The sequence below is a fragment of the Rhea americana genome, unplaced genomic scaffold (genome assembly GCF_003343005.1).
Source record: "Rhea americana isolate MKP2758 unplaced genomic scaffold, rheAme1 scaffold_196, whole genome shotgun sequence".
NCBI lineage: Eukaryota > Metazoa > Chordata > Aves > Rheiformes > Rheidae > Rhea > Rhea americana.
Window position 1 is genome coordinate 296,115 of NW_028186105.1, and position 17,703 is coordinate 313,817.

Consider the following 17,703-nt stretch of genomic DNA (forward strand, 5'->3'; position numbering starts at 1 on the left):
ATAAATAAGATTAACATATAAATAAGTCACAAGAGTGGCTGTTCGGAAACTTCATCAGTAATCCCCCTTCATCTGATACTTTCTCCTTTAACACTGCCTAATGTGTTTGAGTTCCTGGGCTCCTCAATTCACTTGCCTTTGCTTAAGCAGTTGGTTTACAAAAGTTTTCCTTCTGAAGTTTGTTGCAGGTCTACTTTAAATCTTTTCATTTATTTTGCATGAAATGAAYTTGTTATCCACGAAGCTAAAGCTATTTCCTATTATCAGCTTTGCTATAATGTCCTCATGACTTACTAACACCAAGTCTAAAACAACTTCATTTCCTGTCACTCCAGTGAATCTCTGCTGGGTATTTTTATTGACTGGAAGTGCAGGAATATCTCAGATGTACCAATAACAGTATCAGTTGTTCTCCAACCCATTTCCTGACGTAACAACTACTGCAGTAGTAGTTATTTTTCTAATACTAMCAGGATGGTCTTGGCAGCAGAATAGGATTCTGGTGGCATATGGCATGCCTGCAGTGGTAATCTTTTACCAAAATCTTGAGTTGTGCCATCATTAAAACATATTGCTACATTCTGCCTTTTCCTGAACAGCAGCTACTGGCTTTAGAGTACTCATGATTGCTACTGCAGGACAGATACGCTGTTCTAATTCACTCGTTCATATCCTGGATCAGTAGTTCAAGCTCTTCCATAATCCTGCTGCATTTGCAGATCCAACTTTTCATCTTTTCCTCCCTAGTCACTGTTTCACCAATACCTTGCTTCAGCTAATACTGTCTTTTCTTTTGCTGATCACGGGTCTACTCTRTGATATTGCTTTATGCACTGCCATGTCCACAGTTGCCTGATTATTCTGCTCCCATGTACTCAGGCAAAGCTTTGAGATTACACAAGTGCTTCCTAATCTTTTTCTGGTGTTTCTTTAAGGCTCCTCTTATCAATGAGGCCAACACCAGCATTTGCAGTAGTGCTGCATRTCCTTGGGTAAAACAAGTCTTCTGAGAAAATGTTTTCATTATCATATGCCAGTGCTCAGACTTTCCCCAAATGTTGCTGTAACATTAGCTGTCTGCTGACCTTCACTGTCACTCATTCTGTAGGGCTACAACTACTCCACTGAACACCTGAGCATCCACTTCTTTCAGAGCCTTCCCCAACATGGCATAGTCACCCTCAAACAGTTCCAGCAGTGTCCTATCAATGTCTTTTGTTCTGATGTGGAGGATAACTAGGAGACTGCTTCCTGCTCAAAAATCTTCCAGGCTTAGATTCCCATCTTATCCATGATCTGAGCAAAAATCACGCTATTCCTTTGATCTAATTTTTGTCAGGTTCTCGAGTCTGCGTGGTACAACACTGGCTCAAATTTTGGAAGCAGAATAGTGTGGATTGCCATCCTCCTGGAAGCATTAGCCTTGTGAAGTAGTAGTTTATTGTGCTAACACAATCATTCCGCTTACAGAACTTCACAACTACTGAAGYAGAGCATGAGTATTTTTATGAGGTGGAGTACACCTCTACCTCACAGTAAAACAGTTCCATCTTTTCCTGGTCACAATCTGAGGCTCTGATCCTTTTCCTTTTGCTCACAGTTATCCTGTCTTCTCTTCTTTTTTACAGTCTCTATACATTACCTTCACCAAGCCTTGATCTTATCTTGATAAGAATCTGTAGAGGCGAAACACTATGCCTTCCTTTCAAAGGAGGGTCCCCACCCTGTCTCAAAATACAAGGCCCTTGAATGATTGTAGGCTGGTTCTCCAAGCAGCAGGATCACACTATATGTAACAGGGTAACTGATAAATTGCTCTGTGAGTTGTTTGAGCTGAGCTAGCATGCTCAGCCGTAACAATGGAGATCTGCATACGATTGTGCCAGCACCCATCATACCTCAAACCCTGGAAACAGTATTTTCATTTTCCATCAACAAAGACTCACCTAATTTTACTTGAAGTGGGGACGGCTTATAGTTCATGGCTACAGTCTCTCCCTCTCTCGTATCACAATCTCTGTCCGAAATAGACGCAGCTGTTGGATCCTGTTAAGAAAGAAAACAGAACAAAACAGAAGGGTTTAGCTARAAGAGTTAAGCAGTCGTTTTTCTAACTGGCTGTCAGGGGCGTCCTCACCTGCATTTGCAGGGAACAGAGTTTGTGTTTCAAAAGACTGATATCTAGGGGCAGAAAATAGATTTTTGGAAGTCACATTGTGTATGTTCAAAATACCTCTGGAAATGTCAGCTTTCAACATTAGACTTACATGATGAATGATACTGGGAATATAATATGGAGGAGGGTCACCAGTTCAAATTCAACCTGGGCTGGCAGTAGTCCAAARTCATTTTCATGCAGTGACTATTTGGTCTGTTGATATGAAATGCATTTACAGTTTCAGCCCAGTTCCAAGTGGACCAGTCCACCTTATGATTAAAACTAGAAAGCTCTTACTAGCTGTGTGAAAGTCCAGCTCAGAAGGAACAAAGACCGAGTGAGTAGGAGAATTCAACCTCTGGTCCCTCGTGGGGAAGACTGAGGAAGTTTGTACTTCCCTTGTACTTCCCATGCTGAACCTACTTTGTGGCTAACTGAGAATATTAATTTCAGTATCTGTCAACACAGCACCTTACACAAGCACTGAAATCCTCCCTAAAACAAAAGCTCCCAAAACACAAAGTCTGCTCCAGCAGGCCTACTTGCAGCCAGTCTAATCCAAGTATTGCTGTGCCCTGTGCTACAGTCTCCCTCTGAATTGCTAATCTCAGCAAAAAAAAAAATCACTCGGTGAGCTACCGTCCCTTCCTCCCCAGTGCCTTTTCTTTGCAGCGCACATTAGCTCTTTATAATACACTGTGCTTATGAAATAAAATATGATTTTCAAATTAGGCTCTCTTTTCATAGAAACTGGTCAAATAACATGTGTAGGGTGATAATGTTTTACTGCAACTCTGTTCCTTTGAATTCTCCAGATGGCTTTTTTTTTTGATAGTACTTAAAAAGGATGATGCTTACAAGATTTTACATTCAATGATAAAAAATAAATAACTTCTAACCACACAGGATTTCTTCTCCTTAATGCAGGTATCTCCTCCATGCGAGGAATGCGGTAGTTGTTTAATAACATGGGGAAAAGGTTTGAGCAGGTTGCAAAAAAAAATAAGGCAGTCTCCACGAGAACACAATTAGGCATAAATGATGAATCACGTGAATTTTAAGATAAAAGTTCTACTTTTATGAAGAATATCAAATCTTTAATAACACTGAACAACCGGGTAATAACACAGCAGTTGAAATTAAATGAAGATAAAAGTGTAGTACACAGGGAAAAAAAACAATTTCCACTTTACATATGAAAATGAGGAGCTCTACCAGCTACTATCACTCAAAGAAGAGATTTAGATTACGGCAGATAATTCTATGAAAACATCCGCTCAGTGCTCAACAGCAGTGAAACAAGTCAGAAACCTGGAAAGGAGCAGAGGTCATGCCGAAAACTTCCTAACAGCACTGCGTACACAGAGGTGTGCCTCCATCTTCAGTACTTCCCACCCTCCTGCCAACCTAAGAGCAATACACTTTTTTGGGCATTTTGGCTCAGAACAGAGGCCCAGGATAATCAAAAATGTGCAGTGTCTTCCATCAGATAACCAACTAAGACTAGGACCCTTCAGCTAGGAAGAGACAGTTGATAGGGGATCTGAGAGAAATCTAAATAATCCTGAGAGCGATGCCGATGTGAAAGAGGATCAGCTCACCTTTCTTTTCTACAACATAAGACCGCGATGGCATTATCAAGTGGCAATTAACACAGCAGCAGCTGGAAACCAACACTGTACTTCTGCCTACAACAGATGATGTAGTACTGTGGATGCTAAAAGGGCTTTGGGAAAGGGTGAGATGAATGAATGGAAGAAATATCCACCAAGGGCTATTAAATACAAAAGCACTGCTTCTGGCACGGGCAGCCCCTGAGCCATCCATCCCTGGAGGCTGGAGAGTGAACTGGAGGGCAGCACTACAGCTTCACCCTGTTCTTGACCTCTTGGAGCTAGGACACTGAGGTAGGCGAGACCTTTAATCTGAGCTGAAATGGGCAATTTTATTTTTGGTGTCAACCTCTTATGATCTTAGTTAAAGGCTGGTTCTCTCAGTATCTTTGTAACATCAGTCTCTCAAATACAACCAGTTGAAGGGGCTGTACCAGAATCCAGGCTGTATGAAAGGATGATCCTGGGAACGGTCAAAGTGAACGAAGGATAGCGGTTTCTCAGCCATCCCAGAACTTCACTGAGTGGGTTCAGGCTTCCAGCACGAGTATCTTTTCTCTCATGCTTTGGGAAAAGGTAGGATACAGCTGTTTTTAAAGGGCATGACTCCAAGAACTGGGTGCATCCTTGCAAGCTCTTGGAGTCACAATCTGCGGTGTGCAGGCTGCAGGAGGGCATGGGAGTAAAGGACATGATGCAATGGCTGCATACTGCCTTCCTTGCCTGCATGGTCAGGCACTCTGATCTGCGAGCTCCCGCACGGAGGGAGCCCACAGCCAGCATTTCACCTGGCTAGGAGGGGGCCTGCCCCCCGGACTAGCTCACATTTAAWTTGTTTATGCTTAAATCCCTTTAAATTGAAAACAGCTCTTACTTTGCTCAAAAACTGATCTGCTGGCAGAGTAGTATCTTCTTGTGGGTAATCTGCCAGATATATTGGACATCAGTTTGCATGGAAAACGGGAGTGGGGAGAATGTTCTTGAGTGCCTCTGAGGATCTGGACTCTGGTTTTGGACTTKCTCTACTCAACTGGAGCCGTACCTCAACCACAGAGGAGACTCAGACATCAGGGAAGGCTGGAGTGATGAAGGAAACAGCAGCAGAGCCCATAACAAAGCTACTTTACACCAGGAATTCATTTCTAAGGTTTGGAATGACACTTTTCCACCTCAGCTCTGTGAACAGCACCTCGATAGCAGACTCCGGCAGGAACACGTTGCTGCCTYGCAGCACCCGTATTACTAACGCAAAGGGATCACAAAGGAACTGCAGAGTCTGAGCTACCATCGTGGCAGTGCACAGGCCAGGCCCTCTCCCTCTGAAGCTTAAAATGGAAGTAAAAGGAAAACTGAGCTGGGCCAGAGACAGCTTCCCTAATGCTAGAGTGGATCTACCCCGGCCTGTGAGTGCTGAGGCCCTGTCATATTTCCTATCCATTACTTCCTATACGTTCTGCAGCAATGCACAAAACTCCATAGTAACAACCCTGACTGCGAGAAAGACAGAATTCCCACRGTAGTTTGGCTGCAATTGCCTCTTTGAATGAACATACTTCACTTTTTTGTCTACAGAATGCATGCATTTTGCTATATATATCTGATCTACGCAGAGAACAACTGACTTGACTAATTAGCCTTTCGCTCATGAATGCCTATGAGCACACTGAGATTTCACCACGTGCTTTTGCTATTACAATTTACTTTGTGATTTTATTTTTTACAAGCCTCCCTAGACTGAGGCATTCAGCTGAGACTCCAATGTCAAAATTACAGCTATGCGGTGTGACTAGTCCCAGGCCAGATGATGTGATTTGTCTCTGCTCACTAGGTGGAACACAACACTCCCAATCAAAAGGCAAGCACTGAGCTGCAGCTGCAGGGGCTCTAAATTGCTCCGGGAATTTAATATATTTTAGGTTTTTCTGCTCCTGAGCCTTCCTTACGTCTTCGTTCCTAGGGAAAAAACACTTTCAATCAGGGCACAGTGAAAACGTTTGGCTGGGGCCAGAGTTTAATCAAAGCTTTCTCCCTGCAGGCTCACAGCTTAACAGGGCATGGACAACCAGTGCATCCAAACGGCAGGGCAGTTCCTGATTAGTTTGGCATATTCTACAGGCTTGACACAATGGACCTTGAAAACTCTGCCCTCCTGCTAGGTACAGCAGTGTCCTACTGTGTCCTACCCAATGTCCTACCGTTCAAAAACTTGTCTTTTCTGAACATCAGAAATTAGTTCCAGTAAGCCTTCATGGAGCACAAATAGTGTGAACCCCTGGTGTGGAAGGGCACAGGGAGAAGTCAAAACCTTTAAACTTAAATCAAGAGTTAAGGGATCTCTTGATTTAAACTTGGTGGGGTTTTTCTTCTTTTCCCACTTTTTCCCTCTTCCCTTTTTGCAGTACTTGGCAAGAAATACAAGATTTGCCGTAATGCACTAGGCCAATAGTCTTTTTACTGTTATCGCCATCTGCCTTTCCCAAAGGCCCACATCGACTAAGGTGAGCAATAATCCCAAAACAACTGACAAATGGGCAGCGTTTTACCCTCAGCAATGGAGCTGGGCTTTAGCAACACCACCACCCATATAGCATCTCTGAAAAAGCAACTTCCTTACCTTTCCTTCACAGTCCTCTGACATCCTGCGAGCTTAACAGCCCTTTGCCTTCCACCCTGTAACTGCCCCAGGACCCCTGTGCATGAGCAGGAGAACTGGCACATGCAGTCTGTGGCTCTCAGCTGCACCTTAAGTACAACTGAAAACAGATGTCTCCATCTGCCCACCCTTCCCAGTCCTCAAGATTAGTCACATACATTTATAGCCACAGAAAAAATGCTCACTCTTATGCTCTCTATGACAAATTGTGACCATCAAAGTAGCTCTGTTTTTCAATAAGGCAGAGGGAGAAGATTGTCCTTACCCTCAGATCTCAAGGAAAGACCTAATATATAGGGCTTCACCCACCACTTCTCCATACAGTTCAGATGCATTGGCCTGATTATCAGGAGCTGCATCATTACAAGTCAAATGCTCATTACTTTGTCTTCCCCCAGCACCAGCTGATGATGTGCTTGCTCTCCTCTGATGCTCAGCTTAAAGACCCTGGGAGCCCTGTTGTCAGTGCATGTGCAATAGCCCCCAGCAAGCGCTCACAGTCCAGCAGGCTCCTGCTCTCCAAGGCTGCCCATGTGCGTCACATGCTGCAGACAAATGCTAATAAGAAAGGACAGGCTTGAGTGTTTTGCTTATTTTTCAAGTCAAACATCATGTTTGAAAACTTGGTAAGTGTTCTGTGTATGAGTCTCTGATTTGGTGAACAGCATAACAAGGGAGAAACCACACATATCCCAAACACAGCGGGTACATTCAGGTCACCRAGAGGTTTCTGTCATTCCTGTGTTGTCATTCCAGACTCCTGGGCTAGGAAATTTTTCTTGCTAAGAAATACTTATGCTTTCAGCCTCTTTGCCCCAAGTACAGAAAAATGATATGCCATATGCACATTCACCCTGCCTCGAACTGTATCACACTAGGTTATTCTGAAAATAGGCTTTCTGGGGAAGGAACTTGATGTGCATAGGCGGGTTTTTATAAGCACAATCATACAGCACTTTGGACAACAGGCCTCTGCAGCCTCTAAGTATCAGTACAGTATAAACATTAGATATCTAAAAGCACGGAGTGTTCAAAAAAACATTGGGAACCAAAACATACATAGTCAGTGTGGAAAACAGCATAAAAGGAGAGGCACAAAGGATACAAGATTTCTAGTGCATCACGTTGAACARCGGTCCGTAGTGACACGTTTTGCAAGAGAAAGGAAAGTGTCAGAGGGGGATGTCAGGCAGGAGTCTAACCTGCAAACCGCACAAAACACTCTCCCATAGTCTGCTTCACACCCCCAGGCTCCAGCTTAAACATACATTTTGGAGCCCATATTTCAAGCTGTGATCCCTTCAGCTCCCCTATGGATAAAAGCTGGAAGTTATGACCATCAGRGAACTAAGAAGGAATGTAGCAGCTGTCTTCAGATATAGAAAAGGCTGCCACCAAGAAAACAGGAGCAAGTTTCCTTTCACATTTCTGATTAAGAGAACAAGAAATGAGTACCTTAAATTGCATCAAGGTTGCAAGGAAATATTAGGGAAAATTGTACAGAAGTAAGACGGAAGAAGTGCTCAAAATTGCCTGATGAAGCTGTGGGATCCCTATTCCTAGAGGATTTTAAGCCCTGGGCAGGAACAGATTTGTCAGTTATAAAGTCAATAGAGGTGATCTGCTTTTGGGGCAAGGTGATCTGCTTTTGGGGCAAGGTGATAGGGTCTATGATCATAGCAGGCCCTATTCAACCCTCCTTCCTATCTTCTTCTGTTTGTTAGTATTACTCAACTTCATCCCTTCCTTTCTGGATGTAGATTCAGCTTTTGGGGCAAGGTGATAGGGTCTATGATCATAGCAGGCCCTATTCAACCCTCCTTCCTATCTTCTTCTGTTTGTTAGTATTACTCAACTTCATCCCTTCCTTTCTGGATGTAGATTCATCTTCATTGCCAGCTAACTATGGTCCAGCACATAGTTTTTATATATGTATTTTAAGACACGGATTCGTTTTTGGCTTAAATTTTTTTTGTCTGTTTGTTTTCTTGTGGAATATTTAATAGGTGTGAAGCAAGGATCTAATTGWGTCTTAGTGAAATGGGTTTAAATAATAGAAAAAGGTTCAAGAACTCATAATGCTTTTGTGAATTCAGATTCTAAAGTAGGGCTTTGGAAAAAAATCTCAAATTCTAGAGAAATTTCACATGTATATGAAATATTAAATAAAGAGGGACATACAAACTGCCTTACTGAGTCAAATCAGAGGCCCAGTAAGCTCAGTATAAAATTGTAGAAGAACTCATAAATCAAATGCTTGGTTAGGAAGAAGAAGAACAGCATGGTAGGGGTAGCTTTCTGTAACCCTGATTTCTCCAAGTAACAACATAAGCAAAGGCAGACATTGTATTTATGCAAAAGCAGATTTGAGAAAAGAAACTACTTAGAGGAATTGGTAAGATGACATGCCTGCACACTTAGATAGTCAACTAGCAGGCCAGATGTGACTGGAAATAGTCATCTATAGTGGCTTCGAGGTCATTTAAGTTCTGTAGTTTATCTGGTTTCAGCAGACAACATTCAGGTGACAAAGCAAATGATGCTCCCCGACCTAGGAGTCAGCAGTGCTATGCTTCTGAACAACCCTCACGGATGAAACATCCCTTTTATGCCCCAGCACTGTTTTTCAGGGAGTCAGAGCTATGGCACTCAAACACACACACCGAGTCTGTCCTGAGCACAGGGAAAGGACTTTGGTACTCAGCTCTCAGCCGAGAAAGACTGCAAATTCTTTCAAATAGTGATGGGGTACACTGATGCCAGGACACTGTGCTAAGCCTACAGTTTCCTATCACTAATCCATCCAGACTGGGGAAAGCCACCCTGCAATACCCTGCAAGGCTGTTGCCCTGCCAGCTTTTCTAGGACCCATCTCAGATGGGATAACAGATATCATAGACACCCAGGCTCCAGTCTTTTCTATCAATCTGCTCTCAGGATGATCTGCAATGTCTCCAGTCACTCTCTCCCACATCCATCTTCMGAGGAGAGGACTCCATTTACACACAATACCAGTTTACCCTGGGAATAAGAGGTTTCCTAGACTTCCCTATGCACTTTCAAGGAGCATGACTGGTCTTCTCCTCTGTCTCAGCCAGCTAAAGCAGGAAGGAAGCATCGTTTTTCTAAGTCTCACATGTTCACAAAGCTCCAGAATCACAAGGTGATCAAAGCAAAAGGCTCCCACGAAGCCATGGTCTGGACTTTGCATCAACACATGCATACTGCTGGATTCAAAACACTAACTGCTTATCTCAGCATCGCCACCTTTTACCTGAGTGAAAATAAGTGGCATTTTGGTGACACAGTGAATGATGCACTGAAATACATTGAAAGTCACTGACTCTGTTTTAAAAAGCAATAAACAAATGTTTATTGACTTTCTACTAGCTCTGCCAGTGCATCAGTTACAACACTGCTTTCTTTTCCTGTTCTGAGCAGCTGCTGAACAGATCTTATTTAATGGTAACAAATTAGGCCGGCAATAACCACTATAGGATCCAAGTTTTGAACCAGATCCATTTATAAGTCAAACCAGCATTTGAAGCCACTGTTTTTCAGCAACTGACAAGCCAGCAGCGTTAACATTGCTGCACGGTTAAAACCTGAAGTCTTCTTAATTGAATTGCAGCAGAACTGAAGAGTATATTCAAAAGCATTGAAATTACATTCCACCATGCATACCTGTAAGATGGAGCTTAATTCACTGGAAGGTAACAGACATCAGCTCTTTGCTTTGTTTAAAGCAAGTATACAACAGAAGTGTCGGCGCGCATCGCTGTGCTGCAGTGCTTGGGCTGAAAGGCTCCCTCGAAACCCTGGCCGTGAAGAGACTACCTGACTTCCCTTTCAAGCTGAATAAAATGCAACAACAGAAAGGCATAAGCTGCAGAAAGAGAACAAGAGGTTTTAGACGTCCGTTTTCCTAATCAAAACGGTATTTGTGGTGCTGGGGAGGGCATCTTTCTCTCTCTCTCTCTTTTTTYTTTTCAGCTGATCATGTATGCTTAATCCTGGGAGTCTAATATATCAGAGGAAGTGCCAAGTCAGTAAGTACACAAACAATTTGGGAAAGCCATTGAAGGACAAGGAAAAAAATAGGAGTAATTACATGATTCCTGTTAGATTCCCCTCAGAGAAACCAACCACACAAGCAGCCCCTGGTCCTTCCCTTTCAATCATGATTAAGTATGTTTAACACTGTATTTCCCTCCAGGCTCTTCTCATGCACATAAGCACCATCACTATTATCACAGCCATAGGTTTGATATCTTGTGCTAACTTTATAAGACTCAAATTGGATCATTAACATTGCAAATCAGAGAAATGCCACATTGCAGTCCCCACTGCCTGCAGCCCAGCGACTGACATACAGGAAATATTTAAAAGCAGCCATTAACTGAAGTATGTTTTCAGGATGCTTCAATACCAAAACATTTCCTTCCTTGTAAAGGATGCACATACGTGAGGGCATCAGGCCTTTCCTTTTGCTCCTGATTACACTGCCATAGCTCTGTGGTCCAACATGAGCCATATGGGTCTTCAAAGCAATGAAGCTGTAGTAAGAGCCAGCTTAGCAACTGGTATGTGTCCAAACCAGGATCCTTCTCAAAACCTCCCAAACAACTTTAAAACTGTTCTTTAAACCTCAACTCATGAAGGAGGAGATTTAAAAATGATTAAAAGTTAAGGAGTGTCAGCCCAAGGTCACAGTGTGGAGGGTGCAGGCAAGAACAGGAATCTGGGCTCTCAGCTACATGCTCTGGCCATATCCTATAGAAAGCACCAGTGCTCTGCGGGGCCCTAGGGCTGCCCAAGACAGACCACAGAAGGATCTGTTAGTGGCCGAATTCATGCTCCTTGGTTAGTCTTTAGAGCTTCTTTCAAATGCGTGTCCCATCTTCCTACTCTAAGACCTTAAAGGAGCATCACCAAGAACAAAACTTTAAAAGAGCATATTTTCCACCTGAAACAAAGACGATCAGAGACTCCTCTGCATGGCAGAGAGGAGCTATGATTCTTTCCCATGGATGGCAAACACCCAGAGAAACACAGGCTGGAAAAGGCCAAGATAAGTGGTGCCATTACGGCTGATAATGCCTTGTCCATGAGCAGTGCAGTACTGGTGTACYGAGCATTTCTTGCCTCAGGCCTCCCTGCATAAAGCTCGGCTATTCCAGCTGTACATGATAGATGAGATCAAAGCTTGCCTGAAGGAAACACTGAAAACGTTGGCTGGCTATGGCAGGTCCCGCAGAGAGGATGCATTCTGACAAAAATGTCTCAGCACAATATAAAYGACAGTCCAGTTCCTGTTCCCTCCAATGCCCTGGGGATTAGATAACCACTTTCATAGGTCATGCACTGGATCCAACATAGAAAATCCTACATTGCTAAGCTTTCAGTGTGTCTGGCAGTGAGAACAATAGCAGGAAAAAGCCAGGACAGTCCCACATCCATACCTTTCAACAGACCAAGAGCTCCAATCGGTGTGGCAATGGCACAGTTACTACTAGCATACCTTTGGAGTCACCTATACTTTTCCAGGGAACAGGACCTTTTTTTAAGRGCAATTGATTTGTGACATGTTCAACTCCTATACACGTAAGATGAATGAGGCCTTGCCTTTTGCACATGGAATATTCTGGCCTCTTTTATCCATTCTCTTAGATACTYTTCTGAGCTGTCTGATTGCTCCTCCTATTCAGTCCTCCTCCAGTAATCATTCTTCAGCCTTCCCTTCTCTAGTAAATCCCTGTCTTTCTGAGAATGGTGTGTCTGGCTCTGCATGTACACTGACTGATATCTCAAGTTAATGGGGAGACCTACGCAACTAAAAATGCTGTCTGTCAACTGTCAAYTTGATGTCGGACACTTCCAGAATAAAAATGAAATACATGAAAAGCACAAAACCTTTCTTTAGTCTCTGGATTCATTTCCATACCATAGGGTTTCTTCTCCACTGCACATCTATTTTGCATTTGCTAGACGCATCACCCTTCAACCCAAAGCATCTTGGGCAGGTTCTGTTTGAACAAGCTGAGTTAGTAAGCCTCCAGTTTACTCGGCATGCTCTCACAATCAAGGACATGGAGGGATCTTGTGAGGACATTCAGCAAGGAATCACCATGCCTTCTTTCAACCACTTGCACAAAACTGGCTCAAGAAAAAGAAGTCACCAACATGGAAATCTTAAGGACTCAGTSCTCTGGGAAAGCTGCATAGCAAATGCAGTTAGAAGGTGGGAGGGAAGAGCAAATATTTGTGTATTTGTCCAATACCAAAGCCACTTCTGCCCCAGGAAGATGCTGAGAAAACACAAGAAAGAAGACAGATTATAAAGCGTAATCTAAGCAAAGCCCTGAAGGAGCATCACTCTTAGATGAAGATTTCAAGAGTATTCTCAGGAATAAGAGATGCCCAGTGGCATTCAAAGATGTTTAACAAAACTAAAAAAAAATACAGACTCTTCCAATGCAACCCAAAAGAGGAACAGTTGGCCAAGGCTCACCAACTACGTTTGTCACACTACACAGAGGTGGAGATCTCAGAGGTGGACACCAATTAACCTGGACAGAGTGGGGCACTGCACCATGGACAGTGAGAAAGCTGTGCAGTGCTGGCTTGCTCTGCTGGAACAACGTAATCCTCTGCTACTATCTGGCCATATCACCCAGGTGTATATATATGTTTTCAAGGTCACAGCCCATGCTTCTCCCCAAGCTTTTGTACCCTTGCAGCATTGCCTCACAACAACTACTCCAGGCTGAAGAGTTCAGAGAGAGGTTTGGCTGGTAACGCTAATGGCCTTTGAGAGGAGAGCATGATGCAGGCAATTATGCTCTCCACTCTTCTCCTCACCTTGCCAAGCTCAGCTTGGGCTCTAGCTTCAGCACATTGCCTTGAACATGGCCTGAGAGGTTACTTGCCCATTCTGCAGAGATGGATTCCAGTAATAACATTACTGGTTTCTCTCTCTAAATACAGAAAATAAAGCCYCAAGTAGAGTGCTCAGCAGCCTCTTCCTCCTCAGCACAACGCTTTGAACTTATCCCAAGAGATGGAGAGCTCAATCATCTGATTTCCATATTTATAAGGAGAGAGTTTCTGTTTAGCCAAGCTTGTGACAGAAATAACCCTGCAAATAGCAGCAGAATCAGCAGCACGGCAAACATGTCTGAGGGGCGAGGAACGTGAAGGCTAGGGCAGAGCTCAAATCGCACTCCACCTTGGCAAGGCTTTTAAACCATGTGCAAGAAATTCTGAGGGCACAAAGTATTCCAGCTTTTAAAAATCACAGCTCACCTCACGTCTCCCCCCACACCAAGCCTGCGTTTCRGTGACTAATTAGCATGCAAGGGGATACAGATTCTCCTCTGATAAAATASTGTTTGGCTCAGTTCTCCCTTGATACGTTTGTATTAGAAATACCCTCATTATGTGACTAATCAGGGAAGCCAAGATGAAGGCACAGGAGCTGACTTAAAGGGAAAACGCTGATTTTATAAAAACAGCTTATGAATTAGTTTGTCTCCAAAGACCAGACATGATTCTCCTCCGCCCAGTATTGAAAGAAAATGCAAAATGAAGATCCCTGAAGAAAAATCGTTTTTATTTCCGGAAGCAGCAGCTTTTATCTTCTCCCTCAGTTAAGCTAAGCTTGCTCCTCTGTTCCCCTYGGTTATCGCCGGGTTTCGGTTTATTAGCCGCAGAGGGCCAGGAGACRACAGCAGCCCTGCGCAGCCAGCTGGGGCTCAGCTCGGCAAGGTGTTGGGCAGTCGTGGTGCTGCCAGACGCTGTGGATAGGAAGTGACAAGCGTGGCTAGTATTTTACCACGTTYGGGTTAAATCCAGCAGTACATACAATACCTGCCACGCTCCTTAGTGTCCCCTGAGAAGATAGTTGAGTGCTGTCATCTTTCCCACAATGCAGTGAATGGAGTAAAGATGAGAATACGCCTCAAATACTGAGATAAACTTGGCTGTGTGGAAATTGTTCGAAAYACAGGCAGCCACGTTCCATCTAATGGTATGAAGCAAGCATTTTCAAAGAATTTGCTTTCTTCCTGCAGTGGAGCTGGTCTCCATCTGGCTGCATTTGGGTGCAGCCTGTCTGCTCAGCCTCCCATGARCAGCACCAGAAAGAGATATCAGGCCCAACCGCTTCCGCCTCAGTTCTCCTTTGAAGGCAGTTCCTTCATCAGCCTAAATCAAGCCATCTGGCCCTGGCTGCCTTTGAAGAGATGCACCAGATTGCCAAGCACGAGAGGAAACTCCCCATGAGGTGGGAATAGGAGGTCAAGGAAGCTTATTGCATGCAGAAAAAGCTAAATCGGATCACCTTCACCCTGCGCTTCGGGGAAGCCGTTTATGGGGTACGGAGATGAAAGGGTGACTGCAATGATCCGAGCTCCCCGGGACARGCTCAGACACATGCTCTCTGGCTCTTGCTGTTCACTCGGGTCCCTCTGGGCCAYTCTTCCTTCTGTCACAGAGACGTGAACCAAGCCCAAAACCCTGCACCGRGCTCCCAAAGGCCCTGCCGGATGGCAGACTGCTATGAGCCGTAGACGGTTTCTTTAGCCTCCTTTGCTCTCTGATCAAATCTGCTCATTTTGATATTTTCCAATTTGTCAAGTGTGTACTCTTTGGGCTCAAACTTTCTACTCTGGACATTCTYTCAGCCTGATCTAAAATATACACACATACATTTATATATTTTATATTTTTATAAATATACACACAGGCCAAAAAAAGGCATATGGGACTGCAGGCACTAWGGGACATAGCTGTCAGCAGACATCTGTGATACCATGCATCTTCATGTTCTTCCAGGGCTCACACACACAAAAGACAACAACCTACCATTGCTGTTATTTCCGCAATTGGCCTTCAACTTATTTGACATGAAATTCCTAGGAGATCCCTTGCAATCAACAGGGATTGATCCTAAATCGATGGGATTTAGGAAYCTAGCTGTCTCTGGGGCCTGGTCTTAGCTAAGGCTTGCAGCACAGAGCTGAGTGCTCTCAGACTCTGCCCTGAGCTATGTCAGTGCTGCTGTGCCAGGGCACAACAGAATTTGTTTTTATCCCATTTCCTCTGTTAAAACAGCAGTGAGTTGACCTTAGAAAGAATGAGCAGGGCTGGTTAGCCCAGCTCTCAAAAACAGCCACTGCAGTCTAATTTGAGCCCCTTCAACCTATGCACTATGGAACAGTCTTTAATGACACACTCTTGTAGTTCCTTTTCCTTGGATAATTCGGGGGACAGAACGGATCTATGCCAGAGATGAAACAGGGTTGTGCAATGAAGTAAAAGAAGCCCAAGTACTTGATTTCTTGCAGAAGTTGCAAGTCATGCAGGGAACAGCAGAGTAAAGCGCACAGGAGGAAAGCTGATCTCTTGGTTATGCAACTCAAGGCTGTCTTAGAGAACYGGGACCTTTGCTTTGGAGTTCTTACATGAAATGTGTTAAGTCTCTTCAACCAGRTATCTCCCAAAGGGTCACTGTTAAAGTCTCCCTCCTGAGCCAGGTTCCTGGCTCATAGTCCTGGAGTATGATTTGCTGAGCGCTCACAACTGCTGCAAAGTCAGCGGGAGCCGTGCTTTAAAAGGGCAGAAAGCTATGAACCAGGAAGAAATTATATATTTATAAATATATGTATGTATATATAAATTGTATAATCTCAAATGATAGGTATGTTGCACTGAAAATCCAAATGATGCCCTTTATGAGTCCAGCCACATGATCACATAAGACACTGTTGGAAGGGATCTTGAGAGGGCTAKGAGGCTCTTACGAGAGATCTCAGTCATCCTCTCACCTAGCAGGAGGRCTACAGAGATAACCAAAGAGTTTGTAGAGTACTTGAACACTATCCCTAGTGCCAAACCCTACAGAGCAGCCCACAAAATTTTCTTGGCCTGCAGATGGAATTTTGATGAGTGTACAGCAAATGAGACCTAGACACACATCAGGAGCAATGAAGCTACAGCAAAATACAAGTATGGTGCTTGTGAACTGAATCCTGTCCAACTGAACAGCAAAATAATCTTGAATTACATGACCATGCACTACTTCTAGGATATTAAGTCCAAATCAGGCTGTAAAGCCTTTTYGGAGGCTTAACTTTTAACAATTTTTACGCATCTTTTCATCCCATGTGYGCTACTGCTGTGTCCTTCTGGAGCCAGTAGGCTTCTTCTTCCCCAGCTGGTGTACAGGTATTTATTAGTGTACTGCCTTGTAACTTAGATTTTCTGCCAGTATCAGCCTCACTGCACATACAGCTGTTCTGTGTTGATAGCCAAGAGAGTGGGAACATTAACTGAAATAAGAGCAAGGGAACTACCATAACAAATTAGACCAGCAGCCTTATCACTCTAAAGAGTGATACCTCAACCTTACTGAAGGCCTGCTCATTCACCCTAAACGAGGTAACAAATCTCTTTCAGGATGACCCAGTATTTAGGAAAGCTCCCTTTTAAGCCCTGATAATTAGAGGGCTGCCAGAAGTGCTGAAACATAAATGTCTGTATCCCTTCCAGATTGTTTAGTTTTACTTTAATGTAGATCTGAGTATTCTCCTTATCCATTAACTCTCTCGTTCTGGTAAATGGTGCCATGTGCCAGTGGGTCCCCAAGCTGCAGGAATGGTTCTCATTCCAGCCTCTCTGTCACCCCATCAAATCAGCTTTGCCATCTGCATCTTTCAGTCTTCCCAAGCATTCTTAATATCTTGTGTTTTGGAGTAGAAGTCAGGACATCCACTGGACTTTTCTATTTCCTTTTTTTCCCCTCCTTTTAGCATGCCTCTTATTTGCTTCTTCAAGGAGGGACAAATGCAGTATTTTCACTGTCCTTTCCTTTCTTGTTGCAAATTCCCAAACTCTTCCTGATTCTGCAGTATCCTTTTTAGGATGGGTGATCAAACACACACCCAGTGTCCCAGGAAACGTAATGCTGAACTAAAATGGCTTCACATTGTTTTGTCTACTCTCTACTGGATTTTAAATCTTCCTGAACCTTTGTTTGCCTTTTAGCCTCTGTCGACATACTGCACAGATGGCTTCACTGTGTTCCCCGCAGCGATGCTAAGTTCTTTTCCTTGTCTCAGCTTTTCTATCTTCCTTTTCATCTTTCAAAGCGTTTTGCAAGAGAGACCTGAATCATTAGCTCCCGCTCTGTATTTGGGAAAACTGAGATCCAAAGTGAAGTTGCTCAGTACAACAGAAGTGGCAAAGTTGGGTCCTCTTCCAGGGTTCTACCCCTTCTT

At 43.7% G+C, this 17,703-nt stretch overlaps 1 protein-coding gene across 4 annotated transcripts in view; it reads right to left on the reverse strand.

Annotated features, from left to right (window-relative positions):
* FAM219A (family with sequence similarity 219 member A) overlaps positions 1-17,703 on the reverse strand; it is a 97,257-nt gene that overhangs the window by 42,108 nt on the left and 37,446 nt on the right. For all 4 annotated transcript variants that reach the window (XR_014895596.1, XM_085303020.1, XM_085303019.1 and 1 more), the window contains exon 2: positions 1,947-2,046. Coding sequence is in view for 3 of the 4 variants with exons in the window: in XM_085303020.1 (XP_085159146.1) it covers positions 1,947-2,046 (100 nt within the window). In the remaining variant the exon portion in view is untranslated. The remainder of the gene's footprint in view (positions 1-1,946; positions 2,047-17,703) is intronic.